Source organism: Barbus barbus (assembly GCF_936440315.1).
Source record: "Barbus barbus genome assembly, chromosome: 20".
Lineage (NCBI taxonomy): Eukaryota > Metazoa > Chordata > Actinopteri > Cypriniformes > Cyprinidae > Barbus > Barbus barbus.
Genome location: NC_136748.1, coordinates 22,459,118 through 22,484,771, shown reverse-complemented (window position 1 = coordinate 22,484,771; position 25,654 = coordinate 22,459,118). Strand labels below are relative to the sequence as shown.

The 25,654-nt window shown below is 34.2% G+C and overlaps 1 protein-coding gene and 1 pseudogene across 3 annotated transcripts in view; both read right to left on the bottom strand.

The window, feature by feature from the left end:
* Positions 1 to 337: 337 nt before the first annotated feature.
* LOC306886201 (adenylate kinase 7-like) lies at positions 338 to 5,871 on the bottom strand. Of its 2 annotated transcripts, XM_079443140.1 has the most exons (19): positions 5,664 to 5,871; positions 5,430 to 5,539; positions 5,097 to 5,276; positions 4,878 to 4,986; positions 4,694 to 4,788; positions 4,486 to 4,596; positions 4,325 to 4,408; positions 4,145 to 4,233; positions 3,962 to 4,052; positions 3,808 to 3,885; positions 3,548 to 3,697; positions 3,304 to 3,432; positions 2,702 to 2,795; positions 2,491 to 2,619; positions 2,329 to 2,382; positions 1,681 to 1,878; positions 1,010 to 1,230; positions 737 to 895; positions 338 to 651 (listed from the first exon to the last, which is right to left on the bottom strand). In XM_079443140.1, exons 2-19 carry the CDS (start codon positions 5,517 to 5,519, stop codon positions 616 to 618), a joined length of 2,097 nt encoding a protein of 698 aa, XP_079299266.1. In that variant the 5' UTR covers positions 5,520 to 5,539; positions 5,664 to 5,871; the 3' UTR covers positions 338 to 615. The 2 variants fall into 2 exon arrangements, with proteins under 2 accessions (XP_079299266.1, XP_079299267.1); XM_079443141.1 differs by lacking the exon at positions 5,664 to 5,871 and having other exon boundaries at positions 380 to 651; positions 5,174 to 5,276; positions 5,430 to 5,524.
* Positions 5,872 to 7,026: 1,155 nt separating this feature from the next.
* Positions 7,027 to 25,654, bottom strand: part of LOC306886753 (galactocerebrosidase-like) — a 62,946-nt pseudogene continuing 44,318 nt past the window's right edge. Inside the window, exons 3-11 of the transcript in view lie at positions 11,000 to 11,117; positions 10,752 to 10,871; positions 9,087 to 9,212; positions 8,722 to 8,811; positions 8,524 to 8,613; positions 8,024 to 8,125; positions 7,489 to 7,671; positions 7,373 to 7,383; positions 7,027 to 7,173 (exon numbers count right to left, since the gene is read on the bottom strand). The product of the transcript in view is annotated as a galactocerebrosidase-like (transcript). The remainder of the gene's footprint in view (positions 7,174 to 7,372; positions 7,384 to 7,488; positions 7,672 to 8,023; positions 8,126 to 8,523; positions 8,614 to 8,721; positions 8,812 to 9,086; positions 9,213 to 10,751; positions 10,872 to 10,999; positions 11,118 to 25,654) is intronic.

The following is a 25,654-nucleotide window of genomic DNA, read 5'->3' as shown; positions in this document are numbered from 1 at the left end:
TGTTATTGCCTGCTGTAAACTGGACTCTTGCACACTTTGTGGCCCTTCTGCATTGTATCATTGTTTTAGTTAGTATTATATTCTTCTATTTGAGAACAGAGAAACTGGCATTAAGGACTATATTAATGTATTATCATATTAAAAGGTGAACTGAAGGAGCTACGGCACTTCCTAAAGCGCAGTATTTTGTTTATTTTACTAATGAAATGAATTATGTGCTAGATAAAAGTGTCTGTTAATTATCTGCCATTTGTAATATTTCTCCTTTGAAAGCAGAGGACAAATCAGACTAATCATGACATGACGGACATACTTTCCACAAATGAACTTCCAATTAACAGCTTCATTCTATCAACCTTTTAATGTTTTTTTTTTTTTTGCATTTTAAATCCATGGATAGATAAACACAGTGAAAAAAAAAAATCTATTTGATTTGCATTGTATTTGTTCACTGTAGCATTAAAGTATAATTATTATTCATAAATCACAGACTGTATTAAATATTTAGATTTTAAATGAACATTAAGACTGAAATAAACCTCTCTAGAACAAAAATTACACAACAGAAGTTATACTTGCTGCTGAAACCCCAGGGCAAATAATGTCCATGTTTTATTACCCTTCAGGATTATTTTTGAGAAGGTACTCAGCCTGAAATATACAAAGAGTGACAATTTTACAATTCTTCCAGAAAAACAAATGAATCTACTAAGTATTATTAAGATGACCAACCTACCAGGAAGTCTATGGGGTCGTCAGGACGTATTCTACAGCATTCGATGAGCCCTTGGGTGAGAGTGGGCATCACATCCTTCATCAGATAGTTCCTTAAAAGTTCTGACTGAGATTCCAACAGGTCATATTCTTGTCTCCTCACCTCCTCAAGTTGCTGATTCTTAAAACACACAAACACACACTAACACCTCATAGACAAGAAGTTGTTTATAACAACTAAAAATGCACTGAATACACTGTAGTTATTATCTGAGGATTGAAAGCAGATGCTTACCCATTCCCCCCAGCGGCGATCTCTCTGTTGGGGCTCTTCTTCCTCCCGCCGCTCTGCCTCGGCTCTTTGTGTTGCCCTTTCCTTTAGCTGCTGTTCTGCTTGCCGCCTCTCTTCTTCTTCCACCTCTTCTAAAAGTATCCCATAGTTCCTCGGTTTGCCCACCTTTTTGCAAACCTTCTCTATGACCAGCATGTATTCACTGTCATCATTGCTTGTAATCTCTGAAATAAAAGGGAAATTAGGAAAATAGACATACAGGTGTTTGAATGCTTAGGCCACACTTGTGAATGGGTCCCGTCAGAATGAGAGTCCAAATAGCTGATAAAAACATCCACAAGTAATCCACATGACTTCAGTCCATCAATTAACGTCTTGTGAAAAGCTGCGTTTGTAAGAAACTAATCCATCATTAAAGGATTTTAACTGTCACTTCTGGCCATAATAATAATGTTTACTCAAGTCAAAAAGTCCATCTGCTTTCATTCTCTCACATCAAAACCCGCCAACATAATTGTTAAGAACTGAGTTTGGAATCTTTTTGCTTGTAAATGTGGATTCCTATTGAAATGACTGGATTTTGTCCAGGAAAATTAGTACGCTTAGCCTGTATTAGTTAGATCAACAGATTGCACTTCATTAAAGTGTGATTTGTTTCAGTCCTTTAAAGTTACCTAAGCGCTCAGGATGAATCTCAAGATCCTCAAAGTAGTTCAGCAATGTCTCATCCTCTGCATTTCTTTCTCTGAAATTGGCTAAGCGACGAAGGAACTGTTCTGGAGTGTAGGAAGTTCCTTCTACAACAGTCTCGGGTAGATTCAGAACGCGGTTTTTCAGGAAAACATCAGTGGCGTCGACAAAGAACACAAACTCTGAAGAAGAGACAGTGTCATAGCAATGTTTATAGCCACCTGTTAAACTATATCTTTTCAATGACTTGTGGGTGTCATATTCTCAGTTCATCTGTCCACAAATATAACATCTCACTGAAAATGTTTACATTATGTAAAACTCATGCAAAAATAGACTTAAATGGCCCAGTTTTTGTCTTGAAAGAGCTTAATATTTTATTTATGCATTAAATTAAACAAATGGTATAATAAATTGTAATAATATTTCTGTTTTGCTGTATTTTTGATCAAATAAATTCAACTTTTGGTAAGTATGAGAGATTCATTTTACAACTTTTGAACACTTTGTGTAGCTAAATGAATTTTATAAGACTAAAATCAGTCATGCAAAACTCAAATCTTAAGGGTAATAATTATTATGGAGAAAAAAGGCATTTCTAATCTGCATTATACTTTACATTAATTACAGACCTGGAATGATCTTTTTCTCATGTTTAGATTGCAAATCCTCAGGCTCTTCATCACCTGTTGAATATTTAAATAATCATGCAGCAAATCAAAACTCATGTATTATTAATCACAATCATGATTTAATTTGTTAATATATCACCTAAAAAGGGGCATAATTCTCACCAGTAAATAACTCCTTCACCTGCTTGTATGTTTTTGGAAAACCATCCAAAACAAAGCCCTGGTTCATACAGGGTGTAGTCCTGAGTTTGTCCCTCATTATACGAATCACATATTGGTCATCTAGCCGTCCTAAACAACAACGATGACACAAATCTTAATACTGTATATATCATTTCAGTATATAGCACCCAAAGAATGACAAATACACAACCTTCATTCTGATTCATGTTTTCCTTCAGAGTGTCCAGAAACTCCTGAGCTTCACTCTGGTCGTTTTCCTCATCCTCTATACGAACACACGACTCCTGATTGATTCAATTAAGCAACAGTATAAAATATTTACAATTTATAGATATTTTTTTCAATGTATAAAAACAGAAGGGAATTCACTATAGGAGTATATTTACTTCAGTATTATTTTATATTGCCTTTTTTAAAGGGATAGTTCACCCAAAAATGAAAATTTGGTCATCATTTACCTCACCCTCATGTTGTTCCAAACCTGTATGAACGTCTTTTTCTGTTGAACATAAAAGAATCTTTGAAGAATGTTGGTAACCAAACAGTTGACTTTCATGTTATTTTTTTCCCTACTGTAAGTCAAGTTTGGTTACTAATATTTTTCAAAATATCTTCAGATATATATATATTCAACACAAAAAATAAAGTCATACAGGTTTAGAACAACTTATGGGTGAATAAATGATGACAGAATATGTATTTCAGGATGAACAATCCCTTTAAATAATATGTGTGTTATATGAACATTCTTTGATAGTTGAGAATAGATTCTTGGTGTTGTACAATACTGACAAGGTTTTCTAATGTTTCAGTGATTGTCTCCTTAATTTTAACATGGTGAAGTTTGTAATGCTTGCATATCCTCTCCGCTATAGTGCTCTTCCCAACAGCAGGTGGTCCCAGGATGCAGATACGAAGGGGCTGGGACACATATAAACAGGTGTTTATATTGTAAAATGTTTGATGAAGTCAAAGATCCCAACTCTGATCTTCAACATAAAGGAAGTATCAAAAACGCTAGAGTATATCAGCGTACCAACAATCCCCTAGTCTGCTTGTATTCTTCAGTAATCTGCTCAATGTTTTCAACCATGCCAGTTTCTGACACCCATTGAATGTAAAAATTCTCTTTCAGATATGTTGCTTCAATACGAAGGTTCACAAGCAAAGAATCAATATCTGTTTGCTGAAGAAAGTGGAAGAAAAAAACTTTGTCAATACAAAACCACAACTGATAATATCAAATATTGATAATCTTCACTGTAATATGTCTGAAGAACTGGCATTGATTCTTACCGCCAGATCCCGTATGAGATAAATCTCCTCTTTTGAAACATTTTGAGTTTTTCCTGGTCCAAGCACGAATGTTACTGCCTTGAAGAAGAACATTTATTTACATGAGAACCATTCATTTTCTAAACAAAAATATACTGAGCGTGTAAAATCTCACCTTTATGATATCCTCCATTGTGTTTTTGGAATCATCAACTGCAACAAAGTATTGTGACTTTGGCTTGTGGTCAATGACATTTTGGATGATCCTTCATGAATACAAATCAAAGGGGTGTAAATGCCCAGTAATTAAAATGTTGCATGGATGATATGTCATAAAAAGCTCCACAATATTACTTACCCTGCCAGATCATTGATGTGAATAGTGGGGATAATATTGGAGCCATCTCCAAAGATGGGCACCTGGGAGACTTCGCCCAACCATGACATCTACATAGAGCAACTATTTAGCTTCAACACTTTAATTAGCACAAAGTAATTACAAGTGTGATGCTATTTAAAGTATGTGCGTATGATTTACCTTAAAAAATAAATGAAAGATGTGCTCTCCCATTCCATACTGTAGCCCTGATGCAACAACATAAGTGGAGAACCTGGAGCTTTTCTGAAAATCATTCAGAAATAAATATGAACTTCACACTTTTAAAGTAAAATATTCTTCTTCAAGGGGTTCTTGCTTACAGTTTTGCCTAATTTAACCACAAGTTTCTCCAAACCGATATGACCATGGAAGTTGGGGTGTGCTTTTCTTCTCCTGTAGTGTTCTTCTGTAAAAGGAAACTCTGGATAATCCTATAATGAGTTAAAAATATTCATTAATTCGACATTTTAATCTAGTTCTGCATGCTGATCAAGAGAGTACTTATTTGATAACTTGAATTATTCCTACTTTATCAGCTGGTTTAGTCATAGCCCACGTCATGATTGTTGACACCAGGATAAACATCTTGGGCCCAGAAAACTGGTCCATTTCTTCATGAAGAGCTGTGATTGGATGATAATTTAGTGAGCATCTGCTCAGGAAAAAGATTTATAGCAAGAAATGGCACATGGATTTAATAAAAATGTGATACCTGAGACAGCCCACTCTGCTTTGGCTATCTGATCAGCATGCTGAGTAATATCATAAATGACCACATCACATTTCATTAGATGATGTAGAAGGTTTTCTCGCTTCAAGTTCTAGTGGGGAGTAAAAGGGATTTGATGAAAAAAAAAAAAATACAAGTAGCAACAACTTATAAAATTAATATCTTCTGCATAATTCTGTAGGCTAGTTGTGATTTATTTACACTGTACTCTTCAGCAATGAAACTGCACTTCTCCTCTGCTTGGCTGGAAACTGTTCCCACAATCTTGAAGGTTGCACCTTTGAGTTTTGGTTGCTCATCATGCAGCCTGTCCTCATCATCTTCCACATCAGCCTCTCCAGGGTCCACTAGAGATGCACCAACCACACATGAGTCTAAAAACTTAACAAAGGAAAATGAGGGTAAACGAAATATACAGTAGTAAGGTATGGACATAACTGCCCTGCAAGTTGAGATTTAATTTCAAGCAGTGCTTATAATTATTAAGCTAAATAATATAGCAAAAAATAAAATAACAAATATATATAATCTTACCCTTGCAATATTTTTCGATGTATATTTATCAACATCGTTGATAAAAACACGTCTGGCGTTTTGCGGTAGCTCCTCAGTCTTGTCTGCCATTCTGTGTTGTTGTTTTGTTGCTAGGAAACAGATGCGTTCACTTGGTTCAACATGCGTATATATATATATCTATTGGCCATATCGTAATAACCATAGACATATTTATTATATCTATGGTAATAACCGTAATTACGAGATACTAACTTGAAAAAAGCGTCCACACCCTCGTAGAACTCGTAATTTCAATTTGTGAACTGGAAGCTTTCTGAAAGCTATGGCTTAAATTGTACCACGTGACCGCTGCACCAGCGAAAAGAAAAATACCGGTGTTGTGCCCATTTTCGACCCCCTGCCAAATTATTACCCTTCTCGTTGAAATCGCTATCTGATTGCCTAATAATAACCCCTCCCCGACACTTAACCCTAGAGGGCAGAATTGGGCACAACACCGGCGCTTTCAAAGAAAAGAGGAAAATAGATGCATAAATATATACTATAATTTACTATAATAATAAAAAAAAAAACATTATGTAATTGTTCATACTGTTATTAATTTTTTCATATGACACTAAATACAAAGCTGATTTTATAAGCGTTTACAACATAAGCCTCTATAAATAATACAAATAATAAAAATAAAAAAAAAATGTTAAGGTGGTGTCTATAACAAAATACGGACAAAAGAATGAATATTTTTACACTTACAGTGATTGCATTGTTTATGACCGTCTGCTTCCCGTAAAGTCTAGCTTTAGCCTTATATATAAAGTTGCATTTATCATAATCATGTAAAACAACGGACAGAACATGGATTTTTCTCAGTAGTCTAAATGTTGCTGTGCTGCTCCACAGACATGACATTAACTTTACATGTTTCTAATATCAGATGGTTGTGTGTGATCGATCATGCTGGTCAGTTGTGGTCATTATTTGGTCCAAGCTGAGCTAGATGATGGATTATCTGGACTAACCGCTGATGGAGCAGAGACTTGGATCAAGCTGGTTAGAGCAGGTAGAATAACATTATTGAACACAATTATAACTTTTTCATTTTTCACAGGAGAAATTTGCTCTTGGTTTGATGTCTTGTAATTGGCCTATTTGTATAATGTCTTTAGCTGAATACGTTTATTATTTAAATCATCATTACATAAAAATTACAAATAGTGTTTCACTATACATTTAGGAGGAGTGTGGTATGACATTCATATTGCTTTATCATGAATATACTGTCACAATTTTGCACAGCTCGCATAATGCAATATCTTTTTTACAGCTTAACAGTTATTTATTAGAAAAACATACATTCAAATTAAATTAACAAAAAAAAATCACACAAAACTCACAGTCAATTTTTTTTAGACATTTTAAATCACACCAATGGTTTAAATTATTATTATAATTATTAATATTATTATTATTAATGCACATTGGGTGTAGATGCAATATAAAACTCAAATATAAAATTTACAACTCATTAAATCTCTTCATAATCACATTAGTCACACACCTGTTTGATTCCAGTCTGCTTGTTTACAGTGTCACAACAATGGCAAACCAAAAACCATCAGGCTAAGGCCTCTATAGCAAAATTATCAAACTGTGCAAGTTCAAATGAAGTAGTGCCTATGGCCGCCCATCCATGTCGTGGCTCCCAGAGCACTACATTCTTCCACAGGGGATAGCCATTGAGATCTGCTGATGCATAGTTTCCCTAAAACACAGAATAAATGACAGATCAACTGAAGTACAAATCTGACAGTGTGGCAAAATGAGATTCAAGACACAATGGATAGAACTACAATAAACGGAAAACTCAGCAATAAATATATTTAGAAACATTTCCATATATAATTCAACAGACCTTGACGGTAAAAGTCAGTGTGTACCACACACACGCTCTAGTTCCAGACAGGCCCTGGATCTGTTCGATCAAAGGATTTTATAAATATGACCTGGTTTAGTCAAACTTACAGCAGAAGGGGGAAATAAGGAAACAAAACAAAGCTTTTATTATTCAGATGCTTACTGAGGTCATTTATGACTTTGTAGGTGCCGTCTGCATAGACCCAGAAAAAGACTCCCCTTGTGCTTCGGACAACACCTCCACCTTTGTTCACTCTGACAGCAATGAAGACTCCACCAGTGTGCACAGACTCCATGTATATGTCACATGACACCCGCAGGTCTTGCCTGATAATCGTAAGCAGTGCTTGAAGTGGGCCGGTATGCACCGGTACGCAGTACCAGCACTTCTATAGTTTAGCCTTCAGTACTTTATAACGAAAATCATATCTTAAAATGAAAAGCGCTAATGCAGAGAAAACACAGCCGATTTCATCAGCGATTACGGAGAGAATAGTGACTTACGTCCAGATGTCAGTAAAAATGATCATTTTAAGTGTGCATTTGGCTTAAAAGCAAGAGTGTTTTATAATGAACGCTGATTATGTGGTGGTCAGAGATTTAGCGATTCTGAATGGATCCATATATTAAAGGCAGGCGATTTAGTGGTCTTTGGCGTCTCCCTGTGGTCCTGTTTGGTATCGCAGCTTGACTTGTACCAGCAGAGGGTGGAGGATCTGGGTAACTCCCTCTCTGACCATTTCGTACATGTAGCCTACCTCATCAACAGCAAGCTCTATGCTGAAGGACCCTTCAATTACCTGCAGCATTCACAGTTTACACAGAGATATTACATTAGATTAAAAGTAAATAATTATTATAAAAATCTATTAACTGAACCTATTTATATTTTTTTAAGAACCCAGGCAATATCAAAATACTTTCTTATTTTAAGTCTTTTTGGTAACACTTTATTTTAAGGTGTCTTTGTTACACGTTAAATTTACTTACTATTATAATAACAATTAATAATGCGCAATTACATGCAAGTAACACTAAGCCTAACCCTATAGTAAGTAATGTAGATGTAGTTAATTAATATTACTCAGTACTTAAATGTATAATTATTACACTGTAACAAGGACACCTTAAAATAAAGTGTAATCGTCTTTTTAAAGAGATTATATCATGAATATCTTGATTTTATGTATATACTTACTTTAATAGGCTTGAGATTTTGGAAGAGGACTGTCTTGTTTGTCTTGAAATCAAACTTTGAATGCTACACTTGCAGCTCTCCGATTGGAGCCTGTAAAAAAAGTTATTCCATATACTAACGTAAATTTCATTTCAAGTCATTTTATCCAATATAAACCCTTTAAACCAAAAAAAAAAGGGGGGGGGGGGGGTTACTTACAAAAGTCCCTTTCAGATGGAAGGTTACATTCTGGGCAGTGACATCATATGAAGGCAGAGGAGGTCTTATGCACACAGAGTGATCATGGGTCTAAAAAATAAAAATAAAATGGAGCAAAGTGTTTTCATACAAACATAAAGACCAGAGGATTTATATACACTACTGTTCAAAAGTTTGGGGTCAGTAAGATTTTTTAAAATGTTAAGAGACTTCTTTCAAAAATATATAAAAAACATTTTTAAAATAGATAAAAAAAATAAATAAAATAAAACAACAACAAACAAACAAAAATAAATTGCGACCCTTTACTTAGTAGTAGTGCATGTTATGCTAATTGTTTAGAAGATCAATTTCAAAAGTCTCACCATAGTTTCAGTGATTATTGTTAGATTTCCTCTCATCAGTCAGTGCAACATAACTTCCACCATGTATGAAGAGTCCCACTGTCTGCAGGTACGTCCAGCCACGTTCCGTAAACTGGGTAGTGTGGGCTTATAGAATTTTATGAATCAAATACTTTGATAGTTGTAGCACACATTACTTATATGACGCATATACAGTGAGAAAATAAATAATTTGATCCCCTGCTGATTTTGTACGTTTTCCCACTAACAAAGAAATGATCAGTCTATAATTTTAATGGTAGGTTTATTTGAACAGTGAGACAGAATAACAACAACAAAAAATCCAGAAAAACACATTTCAGAAAAGTTATAAATTGATTAGCATTTTAATGAGTCAAATAAGTATTTGATCCCCTATCAATCAGCAAGATTTCTGGCTGACCTGTTATACAGGTCCTAAGTCAAGTCACCTTTATTTATATAGCGCTTTTAACGATGCAAATTGTGTCAAAGCAACTGCACAATATCAAAATAGGAAAAAAAGTGTGTCAAATGTAAAATGACAAGATTACACACTCAATTTTCAGTTAAAGGCATTTCATTATCGAATTCAGTGATGTCACCGTCCAGCTCAGTTCAGTTTAAATAGTGTCTTTGCAATCAGGTCGAAGATATCGCTGGAAATGAAAGTGAAACGCTCTTAAAGGTAGTGATCCTAATCTCAGCTTGTTACCTCTATAAAAGACACCTGTCCACAGAATCAATCAGATTCCAAACTCTCCACCATGGCCAAGACCAAAGATCTGTCCAAGGATGTCAGGGACAAGATTGTAGACCTACACAAGGCTGGAATGTGCTACAAGACCATCGCCAAGCAGCTTGGTGAGAAGGTGACAACAGCTGGTGCGATTGTTCACAAATGGAAGAAACACAAAATAACTGTCAGTCTCCCTCGGTCTGGGGCTGATTTGCAAGATCTCACCTCGTGGAGTTTCAATGATCATGAGAACGGTGAGGAATCAGCCCAGAACTATACGGGAGGATCTTGTCAATGATCTCAAAGCAGCTGGGGCCATAGTCACCAAGAAAACAATTGGTAACACACTACGCCGTGAAGGACTGAAATCCTGCAGCGCCCGCAAGGTCCCCCTGCTCAAAAAAGTGCACGTACAGCCCGTCTGAAGTTTGGCAATGATTCAGAGGAGAACTGTGTGAAAGTGTTGTGGTCAGATGAGACCAAAATCGAGCTCTTTGGCATAAACTCAACTCGTCGTGTTTGGAGGAGGGGGAATGCTGCCTATGACCCCAAGAACACCATCCCCACCGTCAACATGGAGGTGGAACCATTATACTTTGGGGGTGTTTTCCAACTACAAGAAACGCCTGACCTCTGTGATTGCCAACAAGGGTTTTACCACAAAGTACTAAGTCTTGTGAAGGGGTCAAATACTTATTTCGCTCATTAAAATGCAAATCAATTTATAACTTTTTTGAAATGCGTTTTTCTGGATTTTTTTAGTCCAGTTTTTTTTTGTCTCTCACTGTTCAAATAAACCTACCATTAAAATTATAGACTGATCATTTCTTTGTCAGAGGGCAAACGTACAAAATCAGCAGGGGATCAAATAATTTTTTTTCCCCCACTGTAATATTCATGCATATATAGTGTATATAATAATACATTACCTGTTATCCAAATAGGGGACTCAACGACATAATTTCCACTCCATGGCTCCTTTCATTAGTCCATCCCTTCCAAAGGGAAGGTCCTCATAATAACTTGAAACAAGGTTCCAAGATATGGTCCTAAAAGCAAACACAACCCATTTTTCTCATTTAATCTACATGTTTATATGTCTGAATGTGTATATGTGTGATAGTTCTCTTTATAAACTGGGAAATGCTACATGATTCAGATCATAGATTTGTCATACGCTGTCATTTTGCCATTGACGTAGTTCTGGTTGAGAATTCGTGCCCAGCAGCCTCCGCCAACATTGTCATTAAAGGTACTGTAGTCTTCAGAGGACAAAAATTGCCCCTCACAACCATCTCCAGTCAGAGTGGGCACGCGTCATCTACGGGGGCGTGGTTTATTTGGGGGGAAAAACAAATACTGGTTACTACAGTAAACCATTTACGTGAAAACGAATGCATTTCATTATATTGTCTGCATTTAGAAAGGAGTCATTCCTGCTATATGCCATATATCATCATACATATAATTATAGGCCTATAGATAGCTATACAATACTCATTTTAAAGGTTTATATTTATTTATTTTAAATGTGAACATTAATTTGCGGTAAATCTTGAATATTTTTTTCTTTTTCTTTTTTTAATGTTTACTTATTTTTGCCATGTTCACTAATTTCTAAAACTATTTAAAAAAAAAAAAATAATAAAATATTCCAAGTTTCGAAATTTTTCCTTTCTCTTGTCATACGTTTCAAATAAATAGGCAGGGCTTAGCCTAAACCAGGATTAGGCCATAGTTTAATTAAGACATTTAAATATTTTTTTATAACCATGCCTTAGAAAAAAGCATTACTGGTGTGTATCTTAAGACAAATCAAAGGCACTGACATGTTTTAAGATCAGTCATGGCAAGTTTCTTTCATTTGAAACAGCTCAGATTTACATTTTAGTCTAGGACTAGGCTTTGTCTGTGAAACCGGGGGTATATGTTTTAGTCTTAGTTGTAGTTAACAGTTAGTCTAGCCTGCAAAATCCCTTAGACATCGTCCTCCAGCAAGTGACATCATTTTGGTGGGAAAGCAACAATCAACAGTTTCAGCATCTGTAAGTATTTTCGAGAGATTCCTGCAATGTAACTTTAAAGCATATATGTATTATAATTATGATATTTATCTAATTTTAATATATATTTTTGAGTATGGTAATATTACAATTCAAAATGATGCTTAAAGCATGTTGACTCAAAGACAGAAATGTCATGCTGTTTTATGATGAATGCTTCTTTATTTGTTTTTTCATAAAGTCGATCAGAAGAGAAAAATTATATAAAAGAATCCTTGATGTCAGATGTTGGCTTACAACCAAATATTGGAATTCTGTAAAACTGTATGTGATTTTGATGGAGAAAAAAAAGAAAGAAAAAAAGAAATATATACCACTTTAATAGCAGTTTTAAGGCCCTATCCACAACGTCCTTCTTGTGACTTGAGGGGTATCTGTGGTAATATGTTTTTCTGTATTACTGCAGGCCATTGTCAAAGGCATCATTATCTCTGGCATTGTGATGGAGCCATGTGTTCATCCCTCAATTTTTGGAAACAATTTCAGAGAGGAGAAAAGCATTGCCTAAATTTGATTTTCAGTTTCTTTCTTTGATAGTATCCACACAGAACATGTCATCTTTCATAACCCATTTCATTTTTCAGTCTACATTTTCATTGCGAGTCAGATGCGAAGGGATTTCTCAAAGATGGTATGAATTTTCACAGATTTGTGGAGCTGCCAAGTCAGCTTTACAGACTACTTTATTTACAGCGCTCTCCTGTGGAGGCTTATAATACAATTGGATGCATACATTGATTACTTGTATTTGATTTTTTTAACTTCTACAATCTGTACCTCATTTATCAGTCTTCTCTGGGGGAAGGAACAGCAAGGTCATCAGAGATAGGATTTTGGTTTATTGATTGATGGTTTGATATCTTAGAAATATGAGCTTCAATCTGATAACAATTTGTAGGAAGGAAAATAGCTGCACAATATCAGAGTTTTATTTTTAGAGAATAACCATTTTATATATTTTTAGGTAGGAAAATGACTAGCAATTGTTTTGTTGTTGTTATAAGACATAGTTTATTATAGATATTTTATTGATATACAGTAGGCTATAATATTGAGTGCTGCACTGAAATACTGTTTATGCTACCTTTAATTATTGCTTATGTTTTATAGATAATATAGATATGGGTAATCTGGAGGGTATATTTGTTCCTAAACATATCATTATGACTTTTTTTATACAAAATAAATGATTTATTACAGATCAAGTTAATAAATTCACTACAAGATCTGCCCACAGGAGGGCAGAAGCGACTCACATTTGATATTTTTCCATCCTTTTTTTTTTTTTTTTTGAAGTAGGCTTCCTCCAACCTGCGTCTTCATTTTTATGATCAAAGATTGGTATCAAGCTCTCTAATTACATCAGGGGTTCCTTTAATTGCTCTGACAATATTACCCTGCTGGGAATATCTGGAAGAAAGAAGAGGACCAAAAACTTGTGTTGCATAAGCATACTTAAGCTTACAAGTGCTTAAATGAACCTCAGCAGTCAGAGAACAAATACTTTTAATTATATGACGCAAGGCCAAAATGAAACACTTCTAGATCAGAAATAATTGCAAAACATAATTTCAAAGCAGTGTAAGTTCTATAAATTGTTATTTTATTATTTATTGTATTATTACTTGTTATCTTATATGCTTTTTTGACCCTAAAAAAAATTAAATTGCGTAAATGCAATTCCATTAGATCAAATCACATAATATAATACATGATGAATTCATATATTCATATAAGCACACTCTTCAAGCAAGTACTAAATAAATAGAATAATTAATAAACATAACAAAAATAAGTCATATTGGAAAATGCTCTACACTGTAAAAAAAGAACAAAAAACAAAAGTTGAGCCAACTTAAAATTTTAAGGCAACCAGCTTCAGCAGATTTTTGAGTTCTCTCAACTTATTTTTGTAGGAGATTCTCAACTTTTTGTTGTATAAACTTAAAACAACAAGTTGAGAAAACTCAAATATCTGCTGATTTTTCCCCAAATTTCCCAGGACAACACTGAACCTCAGAGTTGTTGGGTGTAAATACTGTAACTATATTATTTCAGTGTGTTACCTTGGTGAGGTTTTAGAGGGCATCTGTTTATGTCTCATCCATTTGACATCATAGTGCAAAAATAAAAAGCCTCTGCCATGTAATTTTAGCAGCATGAAAGTGTATGTGGCTCTTAAATCACCGCTGTAACCTCGCTTGCATCCGTTCCTTTTTTTTGTGTGTTTTATTCTTTCTGTGTGCCCTTTTCAAATGTTAATGGCAACACAGTTGCAGAAGAAAGCAGGTTATTCTTTATTCCAGAGAGAGCCGACTTGATCTCTTTGACCATTTCAAGTCAGACATTGATGAATTATACAGTCGGTCAACAATTTATTGCCTGACCTTGTATGCAAGTAATGTGAGGTGTGTGTGTGTGTTTGTGAGATAGAGAAAGAGACTACTTGAAATATGAATAAATGTTTTAATGTCAGCCTGACATCTTTTCTGTCCTCAAATTGGCGCTTATTTGCCTTTTTTTAATTTTATTTATGTGGTTATGTATTCCTGGCACATTTTTTTTTTGTTGTTGTTCATTTGGGTTGTCACCTTTCTGTACTCCTACATGGGTACAGCTCTGAAAGACCGACCCTTATCTCCTTCTTTGATTCCGTGGAGCACAATTGAACGTGGACAATAGCAAAAGGCTATGTCTAGAGATGTCATACAAACTCCCTCCCATATTTTTATTATATGCATATGAGTAATCTGTTTGACTTGTTGTGAAATGACATTGTATTGGGAGACTATAAGAAGTGCATTGGAGTCCATACAGGAGCCTATGACTTAGTTCAGGGATCTGGCCATGTACCTCTTGTTTTCCCTACAGAGCATAAGATGTGACTGGAATATCTTTAGAATGGATGGTTAGATGCATAGAGAATTGCAAGAGGTGTGGAACTTGGATTGTTTAAGCATTGGTACTCTCGATTCTGATTGGTCAATGGCAGCGTTCAGCGGTATTTCCAAATATTTCCTGTCATCCATGGCAACGCTGTACATATATCATGGTGTGTTCATGTCCTCCTGGGCAGTTCATATTTATGAGTTGAGAATTATGACATCAGGTGTGTTCAAGTCCTTAGTTGGTCCCACTTTATATTAAGTGGCCCTAATACCTGTGTACTTATATAGTAACTAGATGTGTACGTAGTATGTAACCACAGTGTAAGTACACATTGGTACATAGTATCTACAGCTGTAATGTTTGTGTAACTACACATATGTTACAACCCACTGAATGGTATGTGTAAGTACAAATGTGTAACAGGACATTGGTTACAACACTTTTTGGTAATGAAATTACAAATGTGTAACAGGACTAACAGCACTTTTTGGTAAAGAAAGTGTTACACTTTATATTAAGTAAACAATTCCTATGGATTTACCATGTAATTACTCTGATGTCACACAGCAGCGGCTAGTAAGTTAGGCTTTACATATAAATTGTGGTTGGTGTCCAGAATGTTACACTTTATATTAAGTGGACAGTTCCTGAGGAGTTACCATAAGGACACTGGTATTATAGTGGTGCACCAACTCCACCAACTCGAGATCCAACTCCTCCCACTTTACATATCCCTAAACCTACCCATCTCCACCCCCTGGATCAAATTGTTCCAATTACTCTTATACATATTGTTGTTACAAAATGTAGTTATATAATTCCTGTTACACGAGTACTTAGTGAAATGAAAAAAAAAGTGTTGTTGCTAATGTCCTGTTATACATTTGTACTTACACAAACCGTTCTGAGGGTTCTTACATGTGTGTAGTTACAGAAATATTTCAGCTGTAGATACTATGTATTAATGCGTACTTACACTGTGGTTGCATACTACACATCTAGTTAATATGTAAGTACACAGGTATTAGCGCCACTTAATATAAAGTGGGACCCATAATTAGTATATATCTATTTTTTATTTGTATTTTTATATTTTCTGCTTTCATGCTAATTTTAGTAATGTTATTGTCATTTTTTGTTATGTCTGTTGTTTTTAAATATGAAAATATATATAATTTTTTTTTTACTTCAGTTTTAGTTTTTAGTTCAAGTTTTTTATGCTTTTATTTTAGTTCAGTTAATATGTAGTTAATTTCAAGTAATGCTTTTTATTGTTTTATTTAACTATAACAACCCAGAGCAATATGCTTTTTTAGTCTTTTATTCCATTTATGAAGTTAAATAATTATTATTGAGTTGTATTGACAGTACTATTGTGTTTTGTGCACACAACATAGTTGTTTTATTGTAAAAGAAAAAAATAAATTAAATTATTTTACCATCAATGCAGACGCTGCAGTTTGCGTCCACATTTTCTCACTGACATTCTCCCAACATGTTCTCCCTCAATTATCAAAAAAGTTAACATGTTGTGTTGCTAGAATGATTGTTTTGTGCATTTCGGCTGTGTAATAATGCTGGATAATATACCGTCAGCTGGTCATTATCGCAAAATAAACTCTGACAGTGTCATCAGAACCCTGATGTGAAGCGGGGGAGTAGGCTACATTTATCCTTACAGAATGTACAAGCAAACAAGTTATATCATTTTTTGTTTAATGTCTTTAAGCTTGGGGGAGGTTTGAAATATGGCAGACAGAAGATTCCTCAGATGTGTCCCAACATTCTTTACATCATGGTTCAAATGGTTACTGTGATTATCTTCTTACTCTGACAGTGTATCCATATTTGTGAAAACATTTCAATGTCCTGAAATGAATGAATCCGCTCCCTTGTCTTCCAGAAGCAATCACTTAAAGCGTAGGCCGTGTATTTCATTGGTCGGGCTGCGGAAAACACAAAGACTGCAAAAAAGGTCATTCGTCTTGATTAAATATACATTGGCAGCGGGTCAGGGCTGCAGAAGGGATTCAGATTTAAACTGCACTGCTTCGGAAATTAATTTGATAGCTTCTGGTGTTTATGTGAGTTTTTGTGTGGGGTGTGTACATGTGTGTGGCTGCTGTGTGTGTGTTTATGTATTTCATTGAAGAATAGTCATGACTTCTTTCATTAGTGAAGTGGACCTGACTGCATTCATTTCTGTGTAAGGCCAACAACCTTGAGTGTTTATGGCTCTGGAGGCACTATCAAACCACAAACCTCACTTCCACTTTTCACTCATTGCCTCTCACTCGGTGTGCTTTAAAAACCGCAGTTCATTTTAGCAGACATCTTGTCTGTTGTTTTGAAAACTAAACTTTATAAAAGCCATCAATTAAGGTGCTAAGATTTAGTTAGCACCAACAGTGACTGTGATTTAATCATTTATTTGTTTATTTATTTATTTTCTGGAGGTAAGTAAATTTCTCTGTATATTTTTGCTTCAAAAACTATTGCACATTTCTACAAGTTGTTACATTATATGGTGCTTTCACAATGGAAATGACCATTAAACAGACAATTATAGAATATGTAGCTCGGTTGAAACAGTTATGAAACAAAACAATTCATGGAACATTTAAAATGGTACATGTAACAGCAAAATCAGAAACCATTGTTTTGGAATTGTATTCAATTAAATAATTTGTATAAAATGACAACAATGTATGTGGCAACTTGTCCCAATAAAATTGTAACAAATAGCCCTAGCATTTATGAAACATATCCTTAACTATTGTCAGAAAGTTTCATTAAGTAAGATTCAGTAAGGTATTATAAAGATGTTTTTGAAAAACATTGGTGCTTACCAAGGCTGAATTTATTTGATCAAAAACAGCAATATTTTTTAAATATTATTTAAATATGTGTTTTATATTTTAATATATTAAAAAATTTAATTATTTCTGTGATGGCAATGCTCAAATTTCACACGATCTCTCTCATAATCTCTCTCTCTCTTTTTTTCTTTTTGGAACAGCAGTGGACATCTTTTTATAATGGTGTTGAAATATTTTTTTTTTTTAAATGTGGGGAAATCTTTAATCTTTGTTTAATTAGCATAATCAACATATGTATGGCCTTGATCTTGATGTGCCAAAGACCATCTTGGCACATATTTGGAAAATAATTTATTTTCATGCTTTTGGATGGCATTGCCTTGTTATGCTTTTCCGAAGACATGAACTGTGATGGATCGGTTTCCTCTAAAAATTGCTTGAATTTAAAGTTCCACCTCCAGCCTTCTGCCAAAAGGGATATTCCATCAGAATATCCCTCAATGATCATGATTACATAAATCATTTTATAACTCAGTGTGATTATATAAGCGTGCCATGAATACATATCGAAGAATCTGAATGAATGTGATCATTTTAATTTAGGAGGAAAGTATGAAAATATGTATCTTTTAAAGCACTTTTGCTTTAAAACAGGTACCAGCTTTTACCTGCTTCAACTTTTAAAGTGTTAAAGCACATATGAATTTTGTAAAGTACCATAAGAATTCCATGCGGTATAAAGACTAATCATTACATCAGTATTTCAGATTAAGCTCAGAGAGTTAAACTCCCTTATGTAACGCTTGAATGCGCAGCACAGAATGCAATACATATTTGTATCAACAGATCGTTTTATGAGAAGCAGACTTCCAATTTACAGATGGCTTATGGAAAACAGATGCAAGTTTTTCTATCAATAAATTATGATACCTGGATAAAGAGAGATGAGCACAAGACCTGGCCAGGCTGGAGTGTTTACTATAGACAGGATTAACCACCCATCACGAGTCATTTATCGGCCCTTTAGGATCTCAAAGAGGATCATTAAACGAAAACAGTATGGCTTGGCATGGCCTTGTATTGGCATTTCCTATTTAACAATAATCTATATGCTTATCTGTGCTCCCTCGTGACCTTAACATGTCGTGAATCCAAAGGAGGTTTATTGACCTGTGCTGTAAGGAGAAATACAAGCTGTTAATCCTCTCTTTCGCTTTCTTTTTTTGAGCAGTGAGGTTTGGGTTTAAACTAAAATTATAGACTTCTGTACATTAAGAAGGGACAAACAAATGTACTGTAAAAATTCAGCAAAAATGCAAGCATCTTTACAGAACAGCCTGTACATTTTACAGTTTAAAACAGTTGTAATTTACAAAAAAAAGGAAAACAATGTTTGAGTTTGTGCTAAAATATTAGACCAAGTTATGCATAGATAAACAAATTATGTGGTTTTACAGAAAACTGGCAGCTGTGGTTTTGTAAAAATAAATAAATAAAATTAACACGATACAAAATAAAAATACAGTAACCGTGTAAGCAACTTTACAGAACAACCTGTAAATTTTACAGTTTAAAACGACTGTAATTTACAAAAAAAAGAGGCAAAAATGGGAAAATAAATAAACCAGTAAATCCAACAGCCCCCTTTTATTAGCTTAACCTGATGTTATTGAACTCTGTTTTGATCTTGTTCAGAGAGCAGTCATACTGCAATAACACTGGTGATAAAGAGAATGAAGAAGGTTATCCCACATAAGTATATTTAAGTAGCTATTCCAAAGTAAATTCTAATACAGTACATAGAAAGTGTGTTGTGTCATGCACACAAATACAAAATACCCTCATGGTAACTCATATGACACTAAAAGAATGCAATAAAGCTTAGTGTAACATAAAACCTTAAAGGGTTAGAACGTAATGAGCGTTGTTTACATTCAGTATGCATGCGCTGTCTGGGGTACTGTCCAAAATGTTGGAAGACGGTAACTCGGGGTGAAGAATTGCTGAATAAATAGTTATTATTGTTTTCTTTGGGCCTAAAAAGTATTCTCTTAGTTTCGTAAAATTACAGTAAACCCCTGATGTCATATGGACTATTTTACCAATGTCCTTGCTACGTTTCTGTGCATTGATTGTGGTAATATCCTTGCTGTCAATGGAAAGTCAGAGAGCTCTCAGATTCCATCAAAAATATCTTAAAGATGAACAAAGGTCTTACAGGTTTGGAACGACATGAGGGTGAGTAATTAATTACAGAATTTAATTTTTTGAGTTAACTATCCCTTTAATTTATAACTAATATGAAGCTGTTCGCTTCACATGTGGCCAGGGCCGTCGCTAGTGGGGTGAAAGGTGGGGACAATTCTAGGGGCCCCCACCGCCCAGGGGGCCCCACAAAATCCAGGAATTATACTATATAGGCCCATGTTCTGTGAATAATTCTAATATTTTAGTAGTTGTATAACTAAGATATTATGAAAACCACAAAAAAGCATGCAATTTGGTTAAAGAAATTGTCTACCCTCTACCCTCCCGAAAAATGGTTTAGTCTGATACCAAGTATTCTAAGAAGTCCCACCCCAGATCGAGAACAAGACGTCCAATCAGAGTTGAGACCGGTGGGCCGCTGTACAATGGGGACCGGCCCTTTGCGTAATATATATTAAAAAATTGGATTGTAGTAAATGTACGTATATCCTTCCATCGGTCCAGACGAATGGCCCAGGGCATTCTAATTAATTCTAATTAATTTAGCATGCTCCAGCTCAGTGCAGCGGCTCAAAAGCGCTCGTCAATGTCAAAATGTTTGAAACAGCCAATCAAAGTGTAGAAGGCGGGATTTACTGTTCACAGATGCTGAGCTGCGCGCGACTTGAATGCCAGCTGAGGTAAGATGTAAGCGGCTAAACATGACAAGACAATTCAGCAATATTTGCCAACCGTTTAGTTAAATAACAGACATTAATTTTTAGGAATGCAAACTATTACTGGCCTTTTCAAATGTCTCATATTTTAATGCCATTATTCGAATTGTCACTATGTAGGCTATAATGCAGTTTTCAGTCGACACGAGATAAGAGTTCATGTAAATCTGCTTTGTTCCATGATTTTACGTGTCTAAGAAAATGTTTAAAAATCTATAAAAATCATTCTCAATCTTACTCTAGAACACTGTAAATCTGAAGACTTTTGCTTTCGAGTGCTGTGCATAGGAAAGTGATTTATATTATAGGCCTAATAAAAATATAATTTGCTTAATCACACACTATTAGCATATTTTATATACACACTGGTAGTTAAAAGTTTGAAATAAATAAGGCTTTTTATTTATTTGAAAGAATATTTAATTTATTTGATCAACAATACAGTAAAACAATAGCCAAATATAATGAATTATTACACTTAAAATAGTGGTTTTCTATTTAGGATGTTTTAAATGTAATTTATTGCTGTGATCAAAGTTGAATTTTCAGCATCATCCAGTCTTCAGTGTCCCTTCAGAAATAATTCTAATGATGCCTAATTTGCGGTTTAATTATCAGTTATTAATAATGGTTTTATTATTGGTATAATGGTTCTCAGTTAAAGAACCGCATTTATTTGAAATATAAGTACTTTGTAATAAGTGTAAATATATTTACTGTCGCTTAAATCAATTTAAATCAAAGTTTTGTATTCTATAATCCCTTTTTGTATTCTATAATCTTTGATTTAATGCAACATTGTTGAAGAAAAATATTAATTTATATTTTTAATCTTACCCAAGACTGAATGGTATCACATTATCCACAAAAATATGAAGCAGCACAATAGTTTTTAACATTGATAATAATCAGAAATGTTTGTTGAGCAGTAAATCAGTATATTAGAATGATTTCTGAAGATCATGTGACACTGAAGACTGGAGTAATGATGCTGAAAATACAGCTGCAGATCACAACAGTCAACTATATTTTACTATGTATTCGCATAGAAGACAGCTGTTTTAAATTGTAACATTATATATTTCACAGTACTGTTTACTGTATTTTTCATCATCAAAATAATTAGTATACTCTTCTCCACAATTGGAGCTCTATTACTTATAATGATAGATGTCAAGCTCCTGCAAAAGGCCAAATACTGTATATGACCAATAGAAAGGCCTATTAAAACAGTCCACATTCTGCACTATTTAAGTCTTCTGGACGATACCAGAGCATTGTGTCATTTGGACCGATAATATTGGTATTTAACTTTAGTGATATTAAACTGTCCCTTGTAAAAATTCTTTAAAATTATTTACTATTTGCCATATACACCAGAAAAGACAAATTATAATGTCAAGATTATGCCACTCATTTATGGTGTGGTGTGGTGTGGTGTGTTGTGGACAGGGTTTGGTGGGTCGCTCTGTGCCAAAAAGTCCAGGGCCACTTTTTGGCCCCAGTCCGCCCCTGTATACATCTATATGTATTGATGTGGGGGCCAACATCAATATTTTTTCAGGGGGCCCCCAATCCTCTAGCTACGGCCCTGCATGTGGCACTTCACATTTTGATGAAAAACCAAATGTGAAGTGCCACATGTGAAGCATTGCATCTTCTCATTGTAAATTCTAAGATGACTTGTTATTTTCACAGTCAAAATTACATTTAACCGTATGTTACTGTAAATTTACATTAAATGTCTACAGTATATAGGAAGGGAGCTTACCATTAACTACCTACAGGTTTTTACCACAGCATTTTTGTTAATTACATTTTTCGCAGTGTATATCAGCTCAGTCCATTGACAAGCACGCTGGGCATTTCCTAACCTTTACATCACAGGGTTGTTGTGATTGCTGCTTGACGAGGCTGTTTTGTAGGCTATAAGACATTTAGAAATAAATAGTGGCACGGCAGCACAGGAGGCAGCCAAAAACACCAAACTGCCATTCGATTTCCTCTTGTTTTGTTGTAAAATGCTTCAGGAAACAAGGCAGATGATGCCTCAGGGGCACCAGTGTCTAAAAGTGTACATATGGCCAGTGACAAAGCAGCGCAGACACTGTTCAACCTCAACCCGGGGGTTTAAACACACTATGTGCTCCTGGACATAAAGTCTCGCCACACTCCGTATCTAGAAAAATGATGAAATATTATCTGTCAGGTGTTGAAGGGGACAGAAGAGTCTGTGTGGATATCAGGTTAGAAGTGGTTTCTTCATTGTAGCGCTGGAGTCTGCCGAGAATCAGACCTCTCAGTCATACACACAATTTGTCACGGTAACACCAGGAAATGTGAATTTGATTGACATCGCTGAACCGTGCTTATGACAAGGACGATTACAAGTGACGTATGATTGGCAGTTTACATGGATGTATCATTCATCCGCAATAATTGAAAATAACAAAAACAAATAAACAGGAAACAATGCGACGCCGCATGCTGTGCAGCAAGAATAAGATTTGAGAAAAGTTGTTTAATGTGTATGCAAATGTACATGAAAAACACACGGAATAGTATCAGTGACATTATGCCTGTATTCATATTGACAATGACTTCTTGATTGACAAGTTTCTAATTTTATGTTTAATTTGATATTTAATAAATTTTTTTTATAGTTTTGTGGGTTTTAAAGTCAAAATTGTTGTTGTGGTGTAAACTGCCCAGAGGAAGAAAGTCTCATAAAAATACCTTTATTTATTGTAAACATATATTCGTTTTTTAAAAATCATGAATATTGTGATCAAGAATATTATGATTTGTTTTTAACTTTTGTTGCATATTTGTTATGTTCTTTATCTATTATGATTTTATGTGCACTGAAGTCTATTCAAGGTGAATGAAAAAATATTTGATATATTTTTACTTTATGGTTACACCACTTGACAGTCTTTGAGCCATTTAAACATTTGTTTTTGTTACTACTTCAAACATATTTAAAATTACTATAAACATATTTAAATACTATATTATAAACATATTTAAAAGAAAATGAACGCAAAGATTCTTAACAACTGGCACTTGTGAACTATATTTATTCTATGTTTCTTTTTTTCTTTTTTATTAATATTTCTCCTTTTCAACATCTCAGACACCCAGTATATTGTAATACTTATATAGTATTACACATTTAGTAATTCTGGGAATGTCTATGTTTTTGTTTATGTTACTACTTTAAACATTTAAAACTACTATAAATATATTTAAATACTATACTATAAACATATTATAAAAAATCTAAATGAATGCAAAGATTCTTAACAACTGGCACTAATGAATTAAAATTTAATTTCATTTAATTTCATTTTAAAATAAATGTTTCTCCTTTTAAACATCTCAGACACCCAATATAGTGTAATGCTCATATAGTATTACACATTTAGTAATTCAGGGAATGTCAGTTTACATTTTTCCATTGTGAATTATATATATATATATATATATATATATATATATATATATATATATATATATATATATATATATATATATATATATATATATATATATGTCATTATATATAAGTCATTTAGCAGACGCTTTTATCCAAATTATAAGGTGACTTGTTTTATTTCCAAAAACTGTACATTTAATAGTATTTTACATACAAATTATATATATATATATATAATATAATTTTGTTTTTGTTTTAAATAGGTTATGCATACTGTTTCTTTATCCATTATGAAATTTGCTTTCGATATTGGTGGGGACATAAACCCGACTACAGCCCCCCGGTTATAATTCATATAGCTTACAGAGTTTCTTTTTTTTTTTAAGTAGTATGCTTAACAGACAATGATTACACAATTATGATTTTGTGAATCAACAACATCCGCATCAGAGCGCTGGGTGTCTTAAAGGGATAGTTCACCCCAAAATTTCAGATGCGTCTGAAATGACAAAAACATATACATATATTTAATTATTTGAGCAAAGTATTGCTAGGGACAGTTTAGTGGCTGGATATTGATAAGGACACGTCCCCTAAGTCTACGCCCCTGAGTATGAGACTGTGAGATCATAACAGTAGTGAGCTTAATTCGTCCCATACAATGAGCAGAGCTGTTGATGAGGTCCAATCATCAGAGCTGCTTGCCATTTAAAAACTACTGTCATTAATCTTGCTGAAAGTATTGGCATGTTGCATGAACAATGTACAAACATGCAAACAAACTGACAACAGTGTTTTCAAATTACAGTACCTGAATGTATGAAATGGCTTGACAAGACATTTTCATTTTAAATTGCTTATAGTTTCATCAGACACAAAACATGATTTGTTACTTGCTAGTCATTCGATGTTGGTATTAGAGGATGGGATATTCTAGAGTGCATTTGATTGGACAAAAGTTTGTGTTGTGCTGGAACAGGAACAGAATGTAAATGTTGTATTTTTAATTATATATTTTAATAATTGTATAGCCACTAAAAGTTCAAATGTTTAAGAGTACACTAGCATAAATATATGATGTCTATACATGTTTTTCTTTGTTGTTGTTGTTTTTTGTTTTCCTGTTGCAGGCTAAGAATCAGCCTTACTTACTAACTGTTTAAAAAAAACAAAAAACCTCTGGGAAGCATTTTGGAGCATTTTCATGTTGAATAAACATAAGCAGCCCTCGTGCGCAACAAATGATTTGAGGAAAAATTACAAAGTACTGCAGCATTTTTTTTCATCTACAGCTCATTTGCATGCAGCAGTTGTTAATTTTATTCCTGTACTTCATTCTGACTTGATTGTCAAAAAATAAGAGTAGTAGATGATAAACTGAATTTCCTTCCAATGTGTTACGTTTCAGTATAGGGTACAAAACAGCTAGCGAGTACAAATACAAATTAAATGTTTTTCCTTCCTTGTGAAAACCAGTAACACAGTCAAATAGTCCAGAAGGAATATAGGCATTAGAACAGCATACACATTTAACATCTATAGATTCTTTTAGTCTGCTTTACTGGCATCATCGTCTGTTTACAAATGAGACAATCTAGGTTTTATGTATTGAAATAGTTTCCCTTTCTTTATATTTACTGTTTTATTTGAAGTTCTGAGAGCCGATGTTTTGATATACATACTGAGCAATCTCCTGCA